General features: G+C 35.2%; 3 protein-coding genes across 4 annotated transcripts in view; 1 reads left to right on the top strand and 2 right to left on the bottom strand.

Moving 5' to 3' along the window:
• LOC135686679 (protein furry homolog-like) overlaps nt 1–9,543 on the bottom strand; it is a 33,814-nt gene extending 24,271 nt beyond the window's left edge. Inside the window, exons 1-12 of one of the 2 annotated variants that reach the window (XM_089108746.1) lie at nt 9,029–9,543; nt 6,811–7,049; nt 5,254–5,307; nt 4,790–4,870; nt 4,137–4,192; nt 3,898–3,970; nt 3,164–3,214; nt 2,309–2,581; nt 1,956–2,000; nt 1,433–1,627; nt 645–746; nt 401–456 (exon numbers count right to left, since the gene is read on the bottom strand). In XM_089108746.1, coding sequence (XP_088964872.1) covers nt 401–456; nt 645–746; nt 1,433–1,627; nt 1,956–2,000; nt 2,309–2,581; nt 3,164–3,214; nt 3,898–3,970; nt 4,137–4,192; nt 4,790–4,870; nt 5,254–5,307; nt 6,811–7,049; nt 9,029–9,053 — 1,250 coding nt within the window. In that variant the 5' untranslated portion in view covers nt 9,054–9,543. Of the gene's footprint in view, nt 1–400; nt 457–644; nt 747–1,432; nt 1,628–1,955; nt 2,001–2,308; nt 2,582–3,163; nt 3,215–3,897; nt 3,971–4,136; nt 4,193–4,789; nt 4,871–5,253; nt 5,308–5,431; nt 6,678–6,810; nt 7,050–9,028 lie in introns of those variants that run through there. The other variant, XM_089108745.1, reaches the window with a different exon arrangement.
• On the top strand, nt 6,959–9,050 carry LOC135686682 (uncharacterized). The gene is made up of 2 exons (XM_089108748.1): nt 6,959–7,093; nt 7,790–9,050. Exons 1-2 carry the CDS (start codon nt 7,055–7,057, stop codon nt 8,186–8,188), a joined length of 438 nt encoding a protein of 145 aa, XP_088964874.1. The 5' UTR covers nt 6,959–7,054; the 3' UTR covers nt 8,189–9,050.
• Nucleotides 9,544–14,304: 4,761 nt separating the features above from the next.
• LOC135685893 (uncharacterized) lies at nt 14,305–22,027 on the bottom strand. Its single transcript, XM_065201985.2, has 9 exons — nt 21,886–22,027; nt 20,603–20,661; nt 20,107–20,154; nt 19,363–19,427; nt 18,504–18,541; nt 18,088–18,167; nt 16,847–16,909; nt 16,159–16,209; nt 14,305–15,476 (listed from the first exon to the last, which is right to left on the bottom strand). The coding sequence occupies exons 1-9, from the start codon at nt 21,941–21,943 to the stop codon at nt 15,423–15,425; spliced, it is 516 nt and encodes a 171-aa protein (XP_065058057.1). The 5' UTR covers nt 21,944–22,027; the 3' UTR covers nt 14,305–15,422.
• Between the last annotated feature and the right edge of the window lie 635 nt (nt 22,028–22,662).

Raw genomic sequence — 22,662 nt, 5'->3', positions numbered from 1 at the left:
AATACAAATGTACTTAGAAAGATGCCACACAGACATCTCCTTTTCTTCATTTTTTTCGCAAATATCACACAAATTGTTTGAAAAACCCACTGTCGTTTTTTAATTCAATTCTCACCATGCTACTAAGTACAACTACAGCCAAAGTTTATCCATTCCTCTCTGTTCACAGCCAAGTTGTAAGTCTAATAAAATTTATTCACGGTTTACTGAATATTTTAAGAACTTTCATGGACTTCCTTCTAGCATATTCTATGGACTACCCTATTCACTACTTGTATACAAAAATATCATAGTAGACTTAAAGCAATGACCAAAGAATTACCATCGGAACGTGGTGGTGTTATCATTTGATAATATAACAAATACAATGAAATCATGTGAATTATTATGGCATACATACCAAAGGAGTCTGTATAAACATTCCATCGCCATTCTTTGAAGTTTAGTGTCACGTGACTAAAAATGTTAGTGAGAAAGGTTAAGGGTATCAAAACCTTAAAGAAAGTTGTCAGATCGACGATTACAGAATAACCATAATAAATACAGTAAATTCGCATTTTTCCAAGTGAAGAGGTGCTGTAAGCGGACTGAACCTATGTTTGTTTATTCAGAGCACAATAAAATATACGGCTTGGTAGGCCTACCTTGACATGAGACAAACACATAGTGAGAAATGTGTTCCAGTTCAACAAGAAGAATTGTTTCTGGCTTATGCAGAGCAAGGCTGTCACCAGAGGATACATCGCCTAAAGAAGAATAAAGATAGCTCAATGCAAGGGAAGGAAACCAGCGATAAAAATACGTCATATCCCCAACAAGGACAAAAACATAATATTAGCAATTGCCATTGCTTAAAGGAAGATTCAAAATATATTTACTATATGCTTTGATGAATTAAATTACGAGCATGAGTGACGCAAAACAAAAGCTCAATATGAAAAATAAAAAAAAACAAAAATAAGTAGCAAATAATAATTATAAAACTGAACGCAATAAAATGGAACTACTAGATGACGTATTTCGTCATACTACCAAACCTTTTATGTTGACATATTGAAAAATATGGATCATGTTGAAAAACAAAACCAAATTAAATTTCATATAACTAATGTTTCTACAGCTGAATCCTATTAAGTCATACCCCGGATAACTCTGAAAGCCTTTCAGTTCCAATTGGATTTTCCTACCTTATTCAAGTCAAAGCTTGTATCCAGGATAAGGTTCATATTCGCTAAGTAAGTTCATTTCCTTACAACATTCTCTCCCTCGTCCCTGAAGGTCAAATCTAACAGGATCCAACATACTTTTGTATAGACTTTACAACTGCACGCATTGAACAACACATTGCAAGCTGGATTAACATTTAAGTGTGATACATTAGCGCTAAACGAGGAGACCGGGTGATACTGTAACAGCAAAGAAAACAACATACCGAACTATGCTTTGCTTTCCTTGCCAATTCCAAAGCATCTTTATGCAACATATCTACAAACTTCTTCAAAGCAGGAATGCCATATTCTCGCTTTGCTGTAGCAGCCACTGGTATCAACAATTCGACAAACAAGTTTGCGAACGCATATTTGACTTCTTTGTCCAAATTTCTTTCCAGGAATAGGGTTGCACATTCCTGGTTTTGAAAATCAAGACACAATCCTTATACACCCTAAGCGATTACAGTTACTTTGAAAAATACTTGCAAATTCTCGTCCATCCAAGGTTTCCAGTTAATAATACTAATTGTTCCTTGCTAGATTGTAAAGGGACATGATATGTTAATTGCAACAGGTTTGACACAGAGGTAGCCAGGATTGATTCAAATAAAACGACGAGAAAACTTTTTGGTGCACGAATACAAGACCTTCTCCAAATTTAGATACTGATGATTAAAAACTGTATGTGTGATCTTATATGTCTGGAAAATACTAAATATATTGGGAAATTTTAGAAATTCTTACCTGGAGGAATAGAAATGATTCTTCAAGCTCTTCAACAGGAAAAAGCTGAAACGAAAACAATACTGAATGATCTAGCACATGTTTACGATTATATAAATTTTTAGGGTATTCTGAGGTAAAATTTTTTATCATTTATATCTTCAAGTTTATAATAAATTTAAAAATTGGCATTAAAAAAGAACAGTCTCGGTTCATTGTAAAATTCATCCAAGCACCATTAATTTGGGAAAACTAACACTTTGTGAAGATATGCAAAAATGCAACATTTTAACAGAACAGGAACAGAGCAAAGGTTCTAGCTGGTCATTTCAAAAGACTTACAGAAGCAGGAAAAATATAATTAAATTAATTACCTTTATTCGGATAAACTTCAATCCCATGATAATGTTGACAAGGACTCTCGAATTTCCTTGATTGTCTTTGTATTCCTGCATAAATCTTCTTCTTACAGACTGGAACCGCGTCATAGCCAAAACGCCAATGACTTCAGCGTATAAAGCTGTAACAATCATCCGGTTTGTTTGTGACTGTGTCGTACCGGAGCCGGAATCTTGGTCTTTAAAGTGTTTGAACGCATGATTTTCGATAAACTGAATCTGACTCTCTTCAACAGGGTGGACTGAAAGCTACAAAAAGTACGGGACGTCTTAATATATGTACGTGCCATTGGCATGTACATCTTAAGCAGCGGGAGACAAAAAATCAATTTTTACATATCTATTTATCAGCTTAGAATCCATTATCTTAAATCTTTAACTATTGAAACAAAATAAATCACGCACGCAATCAAAGAAAAAGTATAACAACGACACGGGTTTTTGCCTGTTATTTCAGAGTAAATCATGAGCAGAGAAAACAGAAGAAAGAGCCAAGTGACTGATGATACTTGTCTTCAGTGTCGTAGAAGCGAGGCTCTAAATTATGTGCATAACAAATGCACTTGAAGTGAGGTACAGTGACGAAGGTAAAGTGAAGTAGGTGAGTCATATCGCATTTACATAAACAAATACTTCAAATCAATTTAGGATCCGAAAATCGTCTTCAGAACATTTCATCTAAAAACCAAAAGGATTCAAAATTCTGCGATGTGAAAATCGTCTTAAATGTTGTCGCTGTCGGTAATATCGATTTTACTTTCTTAAATAAAAGTGAATGGGAATTCTCTCAGATTTATATCGAAACTTTTCCAAAAGAAAAATATGCCTTACCTGCTTCAGAACTTCAATCAAAACCAAGCAAAAGATGAATTCCACGGCAAGCTAGATAAAGGCAATAACAATGAAAATTGAAAATGGCTTTGAAAATAGCAAACATTTTGAAACATACTTAAACTTTTCATCTGACACATTTCATTCAGAATATAAAACGTTAGAACATAGATCGAAAACTCGAAGCTAGGAAATATATATACCAAGTTGTTGATCGAAAAAAGCCACTCAGAAACACGAGCAGACGTCTCTAAAGGTTGCCCAATCAGTGCCGCTTGCCTATTGAAAATATTACCAATACGAACTCCTATTCTCTATATAATAGTAGTTTTCTCCCATCTTTATGGAGATAGTTGCTAAAGCTGCTAGATAGAACGGCGACCAGGTTCTTCTTATAATCCGGAACATGTCGTCATTATAGTTTTTGGAACAATCTGGGTTTGACACATAGTAATTTATGACATCTCCATGAGAAATCAAACTGAAATGAGAAAACTTGCTCCAGTATGGATGCCTGTGATTATGCCTATAATACACCAAAGACCCCTATGTTGCCCAGATGGTACTTGACCAACATAAGAAAAACATTAACATTGTTTAGTTGAATTCAAAAGAACAAATAAAAGCACAAACACTGGTGGGTAAATAACTCTATCAAATCGTCAACAATGAAAATTTCTAGCACTAATTTCATGTTCATTAATACACATACTTTGACAATGAAAAGCACTTACATTGCGCCTTTCCCACAATGCATCTCTGTCTTTATTACCAGCTCTGGAAGCAGGTCTTGGGGATTCTGACCCGCTGAAAATAGAGAAGGTGAAAATAATATCTTTTGTAAAGGAATAAATTCTCCACAACAAGAAGGCAATCTTACGTCTTGACACCTTCATTAAGCGACAATAAGAAAAATACTTTTGTAATCAATAAAGAAAGTTTGCATTGAGAAAATCAAATAAAATTCACTCACCCCCATGCCCGACTTGGACTTCTAGACCTTGTGAGATCTTCTGCATCTTTTCCAGTCTACCAGTTTAAAGAAACAAAAAGAAGCTACCATAATTGTATAGAACAGAAAGCTTAGTAACAAAAAATCACAAAAATGGTAAACATACCATACTACTTCTATTTAGCATTGGCCTATAATTAGCATGTCCTTCCTATTAGAGAGCTGAAAATGCAGCTCTGCAACATTTTTAATTTTTTCACTCTAATTAGTTCCTTAAGGCCTTTTAACCCGCAACTAGTTACAATCACAGCCTTTATTAAGGATGATTACAAGGTAAAACACTAATACTGCCCTCTAGATGGTACCACCTCAAGTTTTTAACCAGTGGTGCTAGTTAAAAGCAAAACAGTATTCTCAACTATATTAGTACATTCAAACAGGCTAGACTTTAGATTATTCTTACAGATGACAAAATTCAAGACAGCTAATATCAAAAACCTACAACTTTCAGGTATCTAAAACTTATAGTAAATAGAAAAAAAAATTATCTAAGATTTTTTTAGAAAAAAATCTCCTTCAATACAATCAGTATTTATTATGATGTAAAGCTTCTCTTACAGTATTTATGAAAACCTAAAACAACAGGAAATTCAAAGTAATAATATCATTCATACCTGTCTTTCATACCACTGGAATAGGGTTCTAAGCAATGAAGATAAGCAGTGTTCTGCCACAGAACTCAGTGAACTTAAAAGCTAAGGCAAAATGGAAACTGAAATAAGACTTTACCGCTTCAGTCATTACAAAAAGTAAAAACATGTACTCCAAAAAAACTAAACTTATCTTAAAGATTTGTTGTGGATATTCTAGCAATTCCCATTTGATGCTTAAAGCTTATTTAGGAGAAAACTCCTTGTAAAAAATCCTGAGATGACAAAAGTGTCTGCATGGAGGACCCTTTTCAAAGGAGTTGTCAAAAGGAATTGGCTTTTTAAAATCAAGCTAGTCAGTGCTAGAATTATCAAGCTAGTCCAGGCTAAATTTATCATTTAAGAATGCAAATTGACACAAGAAACTCAGGATAATTATCAAGAAATCATAGAATAAGATTATCATTTTCCTACAAAACTGTAAATACCTGATCAAACTGTGGGTCTTCTCCTCTTTGCAATGATTTTGACAATGGTCTCTCCTAAGGATAGAGTAAAATAAAGAAACTTAGCCAACTAAAAAGGGTTTAGAATTTGTGCGCAGTATACCATTGATATAGTTAAACTCCTTGGTTGGTAATAACATGATAGGTTTATTCGTTTTACCGTTCTCAGTGCTTTCTCTATCTTCTTGTGTGCATATGATGAAAATTCCTGCAGCAAACAATTGATGGCAACTTCCCCAGGGGTGCATTCTCTTGGCTCCCAATCAAAACTTTTACTTTTTCCATAACTTGTTTGAGACTGAAAGAGCTGCCTAGAAACTTTTCTTGTTGGGGATGCTATTTCTGAGTCTCCTGGTCCTGGACTGCTCTGCTTTGATTTATCAGGAGATGTTGGTTGTAAAACATTACTGGGGCTATATTTACTTTGCTGGCCTAGTCTGCCAGGTGCACTTATTTTTCTCCAAGTTCTTACAACCATTATTGTACAATAAAATCAACAATATGAGGCATCATTAAAAAACACAATGCTAAAGAAAGAGCCCCATATCAAGCAGTTCCTGTTATCTTTTACAATTCATCCTGTGTCAGCAAACATAACAAGCTGTGAAACATCTTCTACCCTGGAACTCCTCTTTCCTGTATACAGTGAAACTCCTTATGTTTAAAACAGGCATTGATTCCAACTCAAACATCTGGGCAAAAAATATACAGTCATTTCTTGCAATAGATTTTGTAACTTTTAACATGCTTCAGTGCCACTTCCAGATTAACTGCTGTTTATGATCAACAAACACAGCACTCTATCTGATCACACTATGTTAAGTGTTACCAGGTGTTATGAAATAAAACGCAGACCACGGAATATTGGATTGATAGAAAGACTGATATATGGAACCTGGTTGGCAGTTTGTAAATTTGTTTGCTGAGTCACTGAAGAGCAAATGTTGGATGAATGCCAATTTTCAAGTTCTGAAACACATAAATGTCGCATAAAAACTATCAGTATCAGACCTATTAAAAATAGACTTATGTCTAGTTGATAGTAATATGTTTTTCCTGATTTCCTGCAATTCTTTTGCCTGACAAGTTTTGCAATCCACTTTTGCAAAATTTCAAAGATTTATGGATTAACTACATCTTCCACTCAAAACCCTCAACCACAAAACCTGATATCCTTAACAGCTTCCTTTTTTTTATAAAAATTACTTCGAAATTGCTAAACCCCAAAATATTGAGAGGCCCTTTACATGATAAATGTCAACCTTGGATGAAACTTAACTTGGCTTGAGATATAGCTGTTGTTCAGAATTTGCTCACATTGGTTTTTCACCCAAAAACTAAATTCCAACCTGGGTTGAAAAAGTGAGTCTGGCTTCAAAACCACAAACTTGGTTGAGATTTCCTTATCAAAACAATTAAAAAATTTTTTATGGATCAGAATTGAACTCAATTGAGGGTAAAACTCAGTAATGGGAGGCTTTTTATGTGAAGGGTTGCTAAAAACAGTCCACAGATTATGAAACAGCCAGCTTCACTCACCAGGGGTTCTTTCAAAAGCCTCTCAATTTTCTTCTCAGCAAGAACTGTGAATTCAGTGAACAGTGCTCTCAAGACAAACTCTCCTGGGTTCAAGTCATCAGAAGCACCTGGATTTGAATTGAGGTTTGGTATTCCTTCAAAAGCAAATGGGATAGCTCTTTGCCAAGGCAATGGATGGTGATTGGTGCCTGGGTGGTCATGGTCCTCATCTTGGCTGCTAGTTCTTTGCTTTTTGGCAACTGAAATGAAAATATCAAATAGGAAATCTGAAAAGACACCAAAGGTAAATACTTCCTTACCATCAGCTAATTCTAAGGTTTCCTTAGCTTTCAAATAATGGTGTTATTTAACAATGAGTGGTAAAGGCAAAGAGTCACAGCATACCTTAGACAACATAGTAGAGTAAATGTGTAGATATTGTCAGTAGGCTGCTCTAAGATAATCTTATTAAGCTTGATTCAATAAGACAACAAATCAAACTTACTTTTCCAGATCACTAAAGGTACCTTATAGATTCTTGTTAAATTTATGTTTCGTAAGTCTAAGAAACCATATGTATCAATTCAGTATTCAGTATACCAGGCCCACACACAAAGTGAGGAATCTAGGGGCAACTCCCCTATGGCTAAACCCAAAAAGGAGTGTTAATAGCCCAATGTCAGTTTGTCAGTTCACTTTCAGTTCAGTTCAGTTCAGTTTTTTATATTTTAAATTCACTATATACATTTTATCAATAAAAGCTACTATTACAATCAACTAAACTACAGGTATTACAAAATAACATTATAGAAAATTAATACATCAACCAATTCAGGAAATTAATACAATAATACAAAACATAGAAACAAGATAGATTGTATGAAGGGAATTACTTATAGGAGGAGCTCTCTCAGTAGCTAGACTAATCGAGGAGAAAGCACCCCCATTTTAAATGTATCTCATACAAATTTCATTTTTTTCATTTATATCATGATGATAGGGACGATTCAACAGGACAAAAGCACCAGCCACCCTGCCAACACTCAAACCCAAGGCAACCCACAACTGCAGACACAGGAAACCACAAATTAGCAACCCAAGGCAAACAAAGCCACAAAGGGCCTCCAGAACCCAGCTGCCAGCCTGCCCATCATGTACCCAGGGAACAGACCCAAAGAGCAAACATGAGCACAGACATGCTCACGCCAGCTCCCAAAAACCATCCCCAGAACGCACAACAAGAGCCAGCCACCAGAGCCCAAGGGAAAACCCTACAGCTCCACCTACCCCAAGCCACCAGCCCAGACAATCCATGCCCACAACTACAAATCACCCGAGCCCAGGCACCCACAAAACCCATCCCCGTTTAACACGACAAAAACTAGTAGGCGGATGGTGACAGTATATGATATTCACTTTTCCAGACTTCAGTAATTAGTTTCAAACAGGAAGGCTTTAATTTTTTGGCAAAAACTACTAACAGATGGTGATTGTTTTATATCCACAGGAATATCCATCACAGGAATATCCACAGGAACTTTGGGCCAAGGTTTTTGGGCAGAGGAAATAACTTGTTTGTACTAATCTTGGTTTAAGTCTGTTTAAAAATTCTGAAAATAAACTCTTTGCCTTGCCTACAAGCTAGATATGTGGGGTCAACAATGATAATTCTAAAACATCAAATAAAAGTGGGGTCCATCATGCTTGAGGTGCCCAAGATCCCATTGCAGGCCTATGAGCTACTATTGCTGCAAAACTTGTTTTTAAATATATCATGAAATGTCTGCGTATGTAACCTCTAGAATGCTTTTCAATGTGACTTTTCCTTTGTTGATAACACAAAACATGACATTTTTTTAAATAAAATTTCATTAAATTTTTTACATCGTAATAAAGGGATATCAAATTCTTTCTTTGACTGTCATATACATACACAAGTAATTTTGAAAATCTCCAATTTTTAGTGTGTCATTATCAACAATATATTTTTACTGGAAGATATTATGTGCATAACAAACAAATATTAGTTGGTAATAACTTGCAAAATGTAAGGCAATAAAGTTCAGAGTCAGTATAGGTCTTAATTCATCTCTATTTGTGCAATGTCACTGTTCAAACAAGTGTTTACTAGTACTGTAGACAATTTCCGCTGTGCTTCAGGAAAAACTAGCAAAGTCTAAAAACAGCCACTTATTCAATTTCTATCGGAAAATCTTGCTGTTAAACCATAATCTATTACCTGGCAATTCTAAATGATCCTCCATATCAATTGTATCAGCAGCAGCCTGATTAAACCTGAAAATTTGTACAATCTCCCGCTGAAATATGCAGACTGTTTGTCTCTTCCTCTACGGTTGCGCTGAATTCTTATCCATCGGCATCGCTCAATTTTAATCAACTCTCAAAGGTCATTGCAATAATATTAGCTCGGCTGTGTCTCTTGCAAAGAAACAATATTCTCAAAAAATTCTCTACATAACTAAGTAACCTGTAAGCCAAACCCAAACAAATGCGGAGTGTAATAGGCCCGTATTTACCCTCGAAACCAACATCGCAACATTACTCTTCAATTCCAATATGATTTCTACATCAGTTGGAAAGAACTTCTCCTCATGTTTTATACAATTACCAGCTACTCAAGTTTCGCTTATACCTTTGCTAAAACAGTTATTTCCAGGTCACAAGTTGCTCTGGAAAAAAGTTTTTCGAGTTAGCTGAGAGAAGAAAACGTCAAGTCAACAACAACAACTGCACCTGCACGCATGCTCATTTGAAACTGGAAATGATGCCATTATCATCTGATTTGAAAGAAAAGCGTGAGAAATTAGGGACGGAAATATAAACACCTTTAGGTCATCTTTAGACTAAAAGCTTGTTTGTATTCAGTCAGGCATTGCGCAGCCATTGGGCCAACAGGGGCTATAGCCCCCCCCCCACTTTTTACAATATTTGGTTGGAGAATTTTTAGAAAGTTTACTCTAGCGCAACTTTGGGAGGTTTACTCTGATAGAAGTAGCAGTACTTTTTTGACTGCGAACCCTTATTGTTGATTTTCTTGGCGTCTTATCTTGTAAATCTATTTTCATAGTAATTGTTATCTTCTCTGAATCGGAGTGTTTTAGAATAATAAGTGGAATAAAAAACGATCTTCTAAAAGAGACTTTCTGGCGTTCTAAAGGGTGCAGCCTCAAAAATTCTTTGGTCACACCCTTCTGAGTAAGCCCACCCTTTTTTAGACTGATGCGCGGTGCCTGTATTCAATGTCTACTGTTTTTGCTAATGTCCTTCTATTTTCCAGTGGTCTAAATGAGATACTTAAGAAAATAGAAAATAAGTCAACTACAAATTTTCATTCATCTGCTAAGAATTCACAGGCTTACTCAAACAGGCAAGTGTGAAAATTGATAGTGGCACTGGCACGCCTCCTGTTCAGATATGACCAAAATGAAATAAACATGACTATAAGTGGTGGTGGGCAATTATCGGGTGGACAATAGACAACAGACAGCTGGGCTGACAACTCTTTTTAAGGCTAAAAGTTTTGTTAGTTTAACAGCTTTTGGTAGCAGGGCCTCAAATAAGCGTGGATCTGACAGACTTTGTGGAGTTGTAGATTAAAATTGTGGATCTAAAATTATAGAAAGTGTGGATTTGTAAATAATGCATGTAATTAAAAGTGCAACATAAAATACCAATCGAAACGCCTAAGAAAGAAATGGGAACATTTTTTCAATTCGAAGTGAATGCCCAATCCCAGCCTTATGTATTGCACTCATTTTTTATAAGAAAATTGCGATAAAAAATAAGCAATGGACAATTAAAAAGAATTAAGAAACTTCAGAACTCGAAGCTTCAGTACACGCGGAGAAAAATCAATTGCGCCTTATGATATTGTTGTGTGCTATTTTGAAGTAAGATGGACTCTGTATACAGCTTTGATTTCAAGACATCATCTCAATTTAGTTTGCTTTTATGACTTGCTTCAAAAAAGACACTAAGCTTAAAGACCAAGACTGAGATTATGATTTTCTGCCCGTAATGTTATTTGGGGTTGATGTGATATCTTTCAGTAGATTTCAGAAAAAGCTATAAAGCAATTCAACTAAGGTGTTTTAAATTGGAGAAGCATTGGAAAAATTTCTCTCAAGGCTACAGCAGCTGAACGACGATAAGCCTCTCGGTGGTAGCTGGGAGGAACATTCAATTGGGAATGTTGCATGACAGGGACTATAGTCCTCCCCAACATTTTTGCAAGAATGGGTTAGAAATGTTTTGAAAATTTACGCTAACGACCGCATTAGTAGCAGTTCTGCTGGGAACACGTTTTTGTTCTTTTTGATGGCGCTTTATCTTGTGTGGTCAAAGATAAATTTGTATTTTATCTAACTCGGTTTTGTATTTTTATGTTAATTGAAATCTTCTTTAGATCGTTATGTTCATGAATAAGGACAGAGATACGAATATTTCCTGAAAGGGGTGTTTTCCGGTGTTTCAAAGGGCGTGGCCGTAACAAATTTAGGGGCAAGCCTTTTAGTCCCGTTCCAGCCACTCCATTACGGGCTGGTGCCAGTGTGACCTGATCTAGCGTAATATTTGCATAATATTGGCCAAAAATCGTCATTAAGCATAAAATCTAGCATAATTTGGAATCTAGCATAACTCTGGCATAATTCTGGCAAGTTTTCATTTGCTTTTATCAAAAACTGTCTTTTACTTTGTTTCACCATTCATCATTTGCAATTTTGAAATTATTTTAAAAGTTTTGAATATTATCTGTGCAGAAATTTTTGTTTCCTTTGCATTTTCGTTGTTTTTTTAAACATGCGGCCAGAATTCAGCCAAAATTTGCTTCTTCGGCTAAATCAATTTGCGGCGGCCAAGGGGTTTTGAGAAACTGCCAAAATGGAGAAATTTGGCCATCAAACCATGAATCTAAATTGCCTTTTTGTTTTTGTTAATGAAGAATGAATACACTGGGTTGTCAAAAAGACCAAATTGCAACTCTGGCCACTTTCGATATTCTGAGCATGCATCAGCCTCTTTCTCGAGCAGGGTTGCCTTGATTTGAAATCCAGCATAATTTTTGCAAATCTAGCACAATCTTAAGACAAATTTGGCGTAATTCCAAAATTGAGATCTGGTGCGTAGTTTCTGCATTACAAACAAGATGGGGGTAAAGGTCATGCTTTCAATCTGGGCGAAAAGAGAATAAGAAGAAACAAGCACAATTTGTACATCAGTGAGAGAAGAGTTTATTTGCCATCTGTAACGAGGTTTTCGTTTATAGTATCAAAACTTTTTGAAGAACAGATTTGATGGCAAAGAATTTAATGAGCTGAATGCAGTTAAGAACTTTCCATAAGTGAAAGAGACTTTAGAAAGCTTTACCCAGCTTTTGTCCCGGACAAAATATTTCATTCAATAAAGCATTAAATTTTGAAAAATTAACGACTAAGATCGCAGAGATCTGAGACTTGTTCTCAGAGGAATTCTACTAGACGAGACAATGGCTCGGATTCTCGCAGCAAACCCTAATCCTATCGATGTAGAGATGCTGATTCCCACCTACAACAAGATAGAGGCAGGTGGGGAAAGCAGCATAGCTCCAGAAAAACTTAACAAATAGATAAATATTGCAATAAATATGTTTGATCTCGCAAGTTTCGAGTTCCGAGAAAAGCTGCAAAGATATGGCTCCCAAAAACCAAAAAAACACCAAAGTCTGGCAAGTAAGGCTGATTCAAGGGAGTTTTTGAAGGTGAAAGGAAAGAAAAAATAACTTTAACAGAGATCCGAACAAACCATGTTATTAAGTTTTCTTTCGATAACTTTTTGCTCACATAGTAAGACATCGCTATATGTAGCTAATTTTCTTATTAACCCAATCCATATATTGTAAAGAATCAGCTTTTGCTACTTAAACTTCATTCATTTAAAGAATTTGCCCGATTAGGACATGCTATTTGCCCTATGATGACAGTTTCTATATTTGCCACCTCCATGATGCCAATCCCAGCAAAGTACCACGCCCAATTTTTATAAAAAGTGTGGATCTGTAAAAATTTCTTATTTTAGGCCATGTTTGGTAGGCTGGCAAACTGGCAAAGAAACTTTTGCACATGCCTGTATCGCCAGAATGGAGCTACACTGGCTCGTTGGGACCTCATCTACACCTTCCATATCTACCTATTGTATTATCTCATGTGATCTTTCATAAAGTTACTAGTTTACAGGCCCCGATTGAATTTTGCAGGGCTTGGCTAGTCAGAGTAACAAAGAGACAGAAACATGAGTGACTAGAGCGACATTTATCTAATTCTAATGAATCTATATATTTTGTACTATGAACACATTTAAACATGAACGGATAGAGTACCAAAGTGGGACGTCATCAAACATATTTTTTTAAGAATTTTTTATAAATTTGACCACATAATCTGAAAGAACGGCATGAAATACTTCTCAGTTATGCAAAATCAGTTAGATGAAAGATTTCAAGTTCGCTAACGAATTACTGTTATTCTGGCCTGGTTCATAAAGACCAAAGATGTTGGATTGGACAAGAGCCTGTGCTCATGTGGCCATGTCTCAGCCAATTTCTAACTAAATCAACTGATTTTAGATATTTAGATGTGCTTCTATTCTGAAAACACAACTAACAAGATGTTTCCTGGTCGACCTAGGACAACCATTGTTACAACTTTACAAAACGACATCAAAAAGACATTGGAGAAAAATCCAACATTCCGCATCAAATTTTTGAAAAACATTAATGCTCTAGAAAGAATACGTGACCTCTTAGAAAACAGAAAATTATGGGAAAAGTTGACTGAATACATTCGCAAAGTTACTGAAGATGAGAAATCGCTTTCAAGCGCCTTCATATCGATACAACCATAAATAAGAGTAAAAAGAGGTATTTCATGATGCTCTTTCAGCTTATGGGGTCGAAATTAAAAAATTCTAAAAATAGATTTGAGTAACGTTATTACTTCGGTACTCTGTAGTCTCTTTAGGTGTTAACATGAATTCAGTACAGCAGTAAAGATAATTCAAAATAATTGCTTCTCGCTAAATTAAATACAATTGTGCCAGACTACTTCAAAATAAAAATACGCGAACCAGGTGTATTTTGGATCCTGCTAACACTGCTTCGTTATCAAATTTAAAAAGTGCAAAACCTATCTGCCTTCATGTTCACACTGCTTTGCTATGCAAACGAAGACATTTGAAAACTCAAATGAATATATATACTTCCGAATGAATACCCTCGGAAGTATATATTGTGAACTTTTCAAATGCTTGAAATTTGGCGAACCAGGCAGCATGTAAGTTGTTTGGTTGTTGCTTACAAATTTTGATGTCTGTTTTTAAAATGAAACATTCACATTGATGGTCGCTGTTGCAAAAACTTTTTTTGATGATTACGTTTCATTTAATTTTGCTATTTTTGAGTCAATTTGATGAGGCTTCAAATTAAATGAGGTGACCAACAACGATATTGTTGAGGCAGGGTGCACATTTACCACATTCATAACGTATTCATTTGAAAACAGATCAGTGTACTGGGGTGGCGTCTTTATCAACAAGAAGTTCCTTAGGAAAAGATATGCGCCGTTCAGTACTTCAATTTGACTGGTATCGTTGCTATAATAATTACACGAGCTAGCCTTGATTCACAAGAACATAACTAAAATAAAAAGCTCAAATATGTCATTTCAGCGACAATAGCAAGGGTGTAAAGAAAGACAAGTGTCATTTCATAATATCTCCTTTCTGATACAAAAGCAAGAGTGTAAAGAAAGACAAGAAAGAGCCTTTTCAATTTAATGCTAGGAATGCCATAACTTATTTGGTGGAAGGGACCGAGTTGCAAAAATATCAAAAAACTGTCAAATGAACATGACACGAGCAAGCTTGTCGCTTTATCGTCCAACCATATCAATTTACATCTTATACACACTTTTTATAGTATTACTAAATAAGTTTTTGGTACGGCAAAAAGTTATTATTACTATATAGTGTTATTGTTCAAGTTTCGTTTCCAAGTTGTTCGGAAAGATATCGTTTTGTCGTGTATTATGCCTCTAAATGGGATGGTAAAGTGAATTCATAGAAATCCAATTCCTACTGAACTTCTCAAAACTAAAATATGGGAATTACTCTCTTGTCCGGAATTTTCACGCTTCTTTTAAGTTCTAAACGAGCTCCCTTACGCTACGATAAATTTTGTTGTACACACATTGCAGTTTTTTAATGAACTAGGCTCGAAAAAGCAAAGGAAGAGGAGGTCTGAAATAAGAATGTCATTGGTGGATTTTTATCTAAAACTTAATAAGCTGAGGAAGACGTCTTTTTTAAGATTTGAAAGGGGGTGACAAATTAAATTAATTGATCTTATTAATCATAGATCATAGTATCTATCTACAAATATCTACACACAACGAATAGTTTTGTCTACTAGTTAAAAGGTTTTTTTTTATAATTTGAAGCAATCTTTCGTGGCTCACGCAGCACTGTTCATAAATACTCCACTCCACAGAAATTCTTCTAAAAGACTTGCGTGGAATTTTTCGTGCCTGAGTGTCTAACTTATCTCGTTCTTTTAAAGCTCACATGCAATGCCATGACTTCTACCAAAGAGGGTTCCTTTGGAACATGCCTTTCCATTGGTAACTTTCTGCTGCCTGCAGTAAGAGCCAAAAGGATACATTACGTTTCATTAAATAGGGGTATAATCACTAAGTTATTGAAACTTTTAAAACATCTGCACTTGTGTACATCAGTTGTCGTATTCAATGGGTATTGTACTTTTAGCAATGCACTAGCCCCCCTAGGAAGCCCGCTACGCTGGCACCCAATGACCCTGAGGTAGAATATCAATATTAGCCTTGGAAAGACAAGGCTAATCTTGATATTCTATCGAATCTGAAATCGAGTGTTATTAACCTCGATTTCAAAATGAGGAGAGGTCACGTGTACTTTTAGCAATGTATGAGCAAAAAGTCTGGATCCTAGCGAACGTTCTTACGTCATCTCGACTATACAGTGTTCAATTACAGCGATTTTCGTAGTAAGAGTAGTAACACTATAATAGACTCCCTATTAACAGAAACATGTTTATGCATCAGACAAATAAAGGAAAAACAAGGAAATTATTTCACCAAGATAACTGTTTGAATTGAGGCGATGTGAACTATCGAGGTAGTCCACGAGCTGCTTGTTTGTAATAAAACACCATACCGCCAATTCTTTCTTATCTACTTGGCAAGATTTTCCTTGAAAATCAAAGGCTGATTTTCTTGGCCAGTTAGCCCGCAAATTACAGCCAGCAAACCTGCTAATGTCACACTTTTAATAAAAGGTTACCTGAATCTTTTGATTTAAGAAATCCATCTTCAACGTCAGGTCAGTCATTTCCTGAAAGTTAAAACGCAAAAGATGACCTCCTCGTGACGTGCATAGAACGTGTGCAAAGAACATCGATCATCGACATAATGCAAAAAGCAGTAAATCACTATTTAGACTGCCCTCGGTCAAAACAGTAGCTGCGAAAAGTCCCTTTACGTTCAAGGACCGTATTGTTTTAATTAATTTCGAAGAGAAATAGGTTCCTTAGAGTTGATTTTTAACTTGTAAATCGAAGCTAAAAGAACACTTTTTACTTCAAGACCCGTGTAATGGTAGATGATAATTTCTCTAAAACGAAGAGATAAGAGATTAAATATAATTTTTGTTCGTAATTAAGTTTATTTTAGGTTTATTGTAATTTTTTCCTCTATTGAATTTTCTAGCAGGGCCGTTATTGATAACATCACTTATGTTGCTGAAAAGGTAACCCTGTATAAAGAAATTTATTAATATCATTATTATTTCAAATTTGATGGCTGTTCCTTTAGATGTAACTGGTACTTGGAGACTTTTAATTTTTGTAAAGAAAATTGAAGCAGTGAAACACATTTAAGCTTCCCAAGTTCATATTGTTGCAAAAGTATAAATAAGAAAAGAAACATTTCGCATGCTGTCTCAAGAGCAACGGCTTTACGAATGTCAATACCTTCTCAATGATCCCAACTCTGATTTCAGGCAATCTTGGAACAGTCTGTTCTAACTTTAAAAGCTGCAAAAAGGTATCCATAAACGAATTTAAAGAACTGCAAAAGTTATGATATTTTGAAAGACATTAATCTCTATAGCTGATATATCAGAGCCTGGGGAACTAAGTGACAGCAAAAGAACAATTTTGATGGCAAAAACAGCAATGGAAAACATTCTCTAACGGAAATACCTATACATTTCTGTTTGATCATTAGTAAATATTCTTGCCATCTCAAAGCCTCGATAAAATGGAAAACAATCAATTCGATTAAACCTATGTCCATGTGGATGTAGAAAGAAATTTTCAACCGATAGTCAGAAAATTCTGATCCCACATCTATTTTAGACATTGGTAGACCCCCCTCTCTAATAAACAGGGCTTTGCAAGTAGCCATATTTCCTGTTTCAATCCGAAACCATTGATTGTTAGACGCGTTTTTAAAAACAAAGATCTGATGGGATTGGAAATACGTTACAAAAAAGGCAAATATGTGTGTTAAAGTTCTAAGAAGCATTTGCTACAAGTCAGCCCAAAAATTTATTTACTTTTTATCAGAATCTTATTGCAAACACGACAGGAATGCTTGTAAACACGACATGTTTCCCTCTTGTTTGAGTCCAATAGCTACTCAAATAAGGACCAATTTTTCACGACTATGAGAAAGTTATTGCATTGTTTTGCTTTTCCAGTCAGGATGAATGGAACGTTCAAAACTGGCTTGTTCCCGTTTTTGCAGGGTTGAGGGTCAGCAATTAATTACAAGCGAAATTATAAATAAAGTAAGTCTTTATTTTATTTTACTAATTACTGATAAGATAATCTGCGCTGAAAACGCTGTTTGTTGACCAATCAGGTTAAACTTTCTGCTACCAAACCCAAACATCTGTCCAATATGCAGGTTACAGCGACAAAGTGTAGCCACAGGAAATAATAAAAGCTACACTTTAAAGTTTGTTTTGATCGGAATAAAGCCTGCATTAAAAAACAGATTGCAAGGAACTTTTTCTATACATGCCAAACGAACTTGAATAGATCAGCCATCACAGTAAGCATGTTCATGAAGCCTCTGATATAACATAAGCAGAGGCCTAAAAACTATTGTTTACAGCAAATACTATAGTTGCAACACCGTAAAGACAATGAAGAATAGAGTACATTGTAAATTCAAAAGCAAAATGTCAAAATATTAGCTGTCTTACTCTACTGTCAATATTCTGTAGCCTTTTTCGGAGTAACTGTTGATATGTAGGCAAACTAACAGTCCTTGGTCTGGGTGTGACTAAAAACGAAACATTAAAAATAAAAAATTGATGGTAGTGGAATGAGTTTTCAAGAACATTCAAGGAGAACAAGAGGTGATCTCTGGTCTGGTTGTTTACCGTTAGAGCAGAAGTCTTCATCTTAAACAAAAGCATTTTTCTACTGCAAAATAGCAATGAATTAACAGAAAAAATTGTCCACAGTAAGGTAAAATTAGATGATGAAACAATAGATGCATAGAGCAGTATGGAAAGCAAGCGTTTTCAAAGACATGTTCAGAATCATTTTTGGCATTCAAAAGGACATAGATCCTGAGGCAGTTGCAGTTTATCAGGACTGTTCAACATTGACATACTTGCATTGTACATCTTGCAAACCTCAAGTGTATATGCCCTGCAACAGTACAGATTTCTTTAGTGGGGGTAAATATGAGACACACTGAAAATTATTATAGTACAAGAGAACTTATTGTTTAAAAAATGTGACATAATAAAAAAAAGATGTATGAACCCAGGATACTAGAAATGTTAGAACAATGCTGTTCTGCATAATGTTCACCAATATCCTATTGTTTTTGTGATACAAAAAGCTATAATTTGATATTGTAAAACAATAAAAAACATTGTGAGAATATTTTTATTTCTTTCTTTGGGGGAAGTGGTGGCGCCAAGGGGTGGTATGGGGGGGTTAATTATCCCCACTTTTCTGAAAACATGGTCCACATATTTCTTCTAAAAACGGATTAAAAAGTGCTGGGTAGGGGTAGATCAAATTTCCAAAGGAAAGTTAAACTGGTACAAAGGACTGGAACGAGGCAAAAAGGGCACGGTCTCACTGGCCGCATGCATTACCCTCTCACTCTGTAATAGCTGGCGCCATCACTGGGGAGTTGGACAAACATAGCCTCTATAAAAATTGATATATTTCTATGATGTAATGGATTTAAATGCTTTTTTAGTTAACTGAAATTCACTTCTAATAAATCACTAATAAACTAAACAATTAATCGATAAAACATACAGACATAAGACAATCAAGTGCATGAATTAAAAAACAGGTCTATTCTGGCTTAGAAAAGATTTCTCAAGAAAATTATGAAGAAAGGAGCATAGTAAGCAAGAAATCTTATTCAAATTGATAGCTAATAAAATGCAACACAAACAGTGGTGTTCAATAACAGTACTTAAAGCAAAAGATAATAAGTTGGTACATACTTCTTAGGTGAATTTGCAGTGAGCAAATCATTGATTGGAATCAAGTTATCCCTTGAATTCCGAAGCTAAATTGATACAAATATAAGCTCCTCAAAAACAGAGGCCCATCTCTTTAACTTATCAGAAAGCAAAATTAAACCGAGGTTTAAGAGGATATATAAATGTTAATATATTTATTGAAAGACTCAAAACTATGAAATAAACACACTGATTTTGGGCTTGACAACATATAAAAAGATTTTAAGGCAGTATATGACAATGCAGGTTTAACAGTTCTTAGAAGGTATGATTTTGAAACAAATTTTGAATATCTTTGTTTCAAGCTGCTTAAGCTTTCAAAATAAAATTCAAATTTGAAGCTGCTATATAGTAATGAAAACACAATAAATTTCAAAGGAAATTTAAAATAATGACATTATAGCTGTCAAGTGCCATTCATCTAAATTTCTCCAACAAACTGGCTTTATAAACACTTTAAATTTAGGATACAGCACTTTATATGCAAATGCCTTAGTTTGCAATTAGTACTTACTCTGTTGATTTTTGTTGTTTGCAAACTTTCATTAAATTTGATTCTAACACTTTCAGTGGTAACCAGTGCTATTGCCAAAGGACTTGAAAATATTCCCAACTGTTGAATGCTTATGATATTCTAATGCCTGATGCTCTGTACTATTTTTTTTTGATTCCACCAAATGTTATTCAGGATAACAATGAAAATATATAACTAAAAATTAATTTCACCTTAACCACTTGATGTTCTTGTGAAATATCAAATTCTTCAAGAAGAGTCTAAAAAGAAAGTTAAAGATCTTAAAGGCTATTTATCCCATCAGTCAACTGTCCAATGTTTAACAAGAGGCTCTCCATCCCTTTTATGACTGAGTAAAAATTAGGAATTTGCTTGATAGGACAAGTAACAATAGGTCTGTTGTACAGTTCAACTAATAGGAGATTTTAATGGCCATAAAAATATGTTGGAACAGAGTGCCTTTAATATAATTATCAAAAAAATATTATGAAAAATAAGAATAATCAAAGCATACAACATTTCTGTTGAAGTATAATTTCATGTAGTTAAAAAATGGTCTTTAAACATACACAGCATCTAAAGTTTTACTTAGCACATCATGTTAATATAGAACTTCTTATTGCTTAAAATACATCTAATAAATGAAACCGCTTCTGGTCAGACATATCAGTTTTAAATTGGATAAACTATACATCTGGTTTTACTTACAGCTTTTATTGCTTTTGAAGTCATATCCTTCTTAATAACAATTTCTTTCAAATCAAAAGCTAGATAGAAAAGAAAGAGAACAATTTAATAGAAATAGCAACACAAGAATAGGAGCACAAGCATTAGTGATGTATGGTTTTGCAAACTATATAAAAATACAGAAAATAAGAAAAACAACAAAAATGGTCAGCAAAAACTGGCATCAGCTGGGTTCAGCAAACAGAAAATATAAATCCGCCTATACTCAGATTTCTCAAAGGGTCTTCTCATTTGCTAATTCAAGTTTGCTTTTATTTCTTCTTACACTATGGAGGAAATGCTTCAGTGAAGGGTATGATAGCCGCACCAGCTTTTTTGTAATAGTAGTTCGCCTTTTTGTCCATTTTGATTGAAATTCAAAGTTTTGAATAGTTATGGCTTGTTGGTTGCATGAACTGAAGCCAAATGACTTTGAGGAAGAAGTGTAGCCTCAGTAGCTTGTCAATGGGGGTCATATAAAAACCATGGTCTAGGTATCTCTGATGTATAAGATGACTAGGATATATCAAAAGAGATATTCTATTCATGTATATCTCTTCTGAGTTAGAAATAAGTTAAGGCTAGGCTTTTCATGACTCAAATGTATATTAAAAGAAAAAATTGTCAGGGGCAGAAAACAGAGCGAGAAAATTTGTCTTGCCAGACATCTGGATCTTGGTAACCTATTGGAGGGACTGGGAATCACAGAGGATTTTGCTCAAGTATAGGTGTGTTGGTTGTGTAATAAAATTGTGAAAAAGACTACATGGTGGCAAAAACCCACAAACAATTTTGCTTAAGGTCACGGTAAAGTTTTCTGGATAAAAACATCAATTTTTCGATTATCTCACATTCAAGTACTGAAAGAGTTGTGTTGGCTTTTTTCTGAATGATGTCAAACATGAATTTTGCTGATTCTATTTTGAAGCATTCTTCTAAATTATAAATTAAAAAATGTTTATAGATGCCTCTTCATTATATATAAAGGTAGGCTTAGCCTAAAATGTATTTTTGTATTTAGGCTTTTAAGATTCGTCCGCTTTCTAAAATAAAACGGAAAAATCAGAAGCGCAACTCATTAGGAGCCTTTGATTGAATTTTAACAGGTGAAATTCAACGAACTCTGTGTGAATCCATTCACGATTGAATCACACAGTACCGAAAGTCGTTTTACTTTCCTTTACCATTGACCATTCTCTTCTTGAATAGAGATAATCATCTCTAAATAGAACTTGCCATTTACCGGAATAAAAAACTTCACTTACAGTCCGTTTGTTCTTTATCTTTGCAATGCTTTATCCATATTTTTGTGTCGCCTTCCATCGCAAGCCAGCTACAGAGGACAGCTTTCTGCTTTCTGCAGTTTCTACGGTGTTGTCGCTGCTGCAAAAAGACGCTCCTGTGCAGTGCCGTGAAAATTATTAAGGGCCTCTCCGAATCTTTTCTGGAAAATAGCCAGGGGCGCCTACCCAGGAGTGGCTCAGGGGCAGCTGTCCCTCCTACTATATCCCAGAAAGGGAAGAGGGGGCAAGCAGTGTCTATAAATATTCACTCCTAAGAAAATATTCTAGAATTTCACAGATAGTTGATGTCTAGTTTAGCCACTCTCATTATGTTAATTTCCATTAGAAATTCAAAAAAGTAGCAAAATCCCTCTTTTGTGTCAGTCTTTAATAAAGGAAAATTATTTTTATGAAGACGATAATAAACTTAAAAAATCAACGGCCTCTTATAAGATACTGACTATTTTGCCCATCATCAAAATGATGGTGCTACGTTCGTTTTATTCCTTAAGGGACCCCTGAAAATAGCCGTAAGTAGAGAGGGGCTAAATCCTTGCATCAGAAGCCAGTGGCGGAAATTATGGGGGATAAGGGGGGCTCGAGCCCCCCCCAATCATCGATGGGCATTTTCCCTTTTCTCCTAGGGGCCTCTATAACCTCTCTGTGCACTTTAGTTGTCAAAACGTCTGGTGAATGGTATATTTAATTTCAATTCTGTAAAGATTAGCAGAAATTTCCATCGAATTCTTCTAAGTAAAA

Source organism: Rhopilema esculentum, chromosome 6 (genome assembly GCF_057945365.1).
Source record: "Rhopilema esculentum isolate cy_ngs chromosome 6, ASM5794536v1, whole genome shotgun sequence".
Taxonomy (NCBI): Eukaryota; Metazoa; Cnidaria; class Scyphozoa; order Rhizostomeae; family Rhizostomatidae; genus Rhopilema; species Rhopilema esculentum.
Note: the sequence above shows the minus strand (reverse complement) of the source record. Positions and strands in the feature narration are given on the sequence as shown.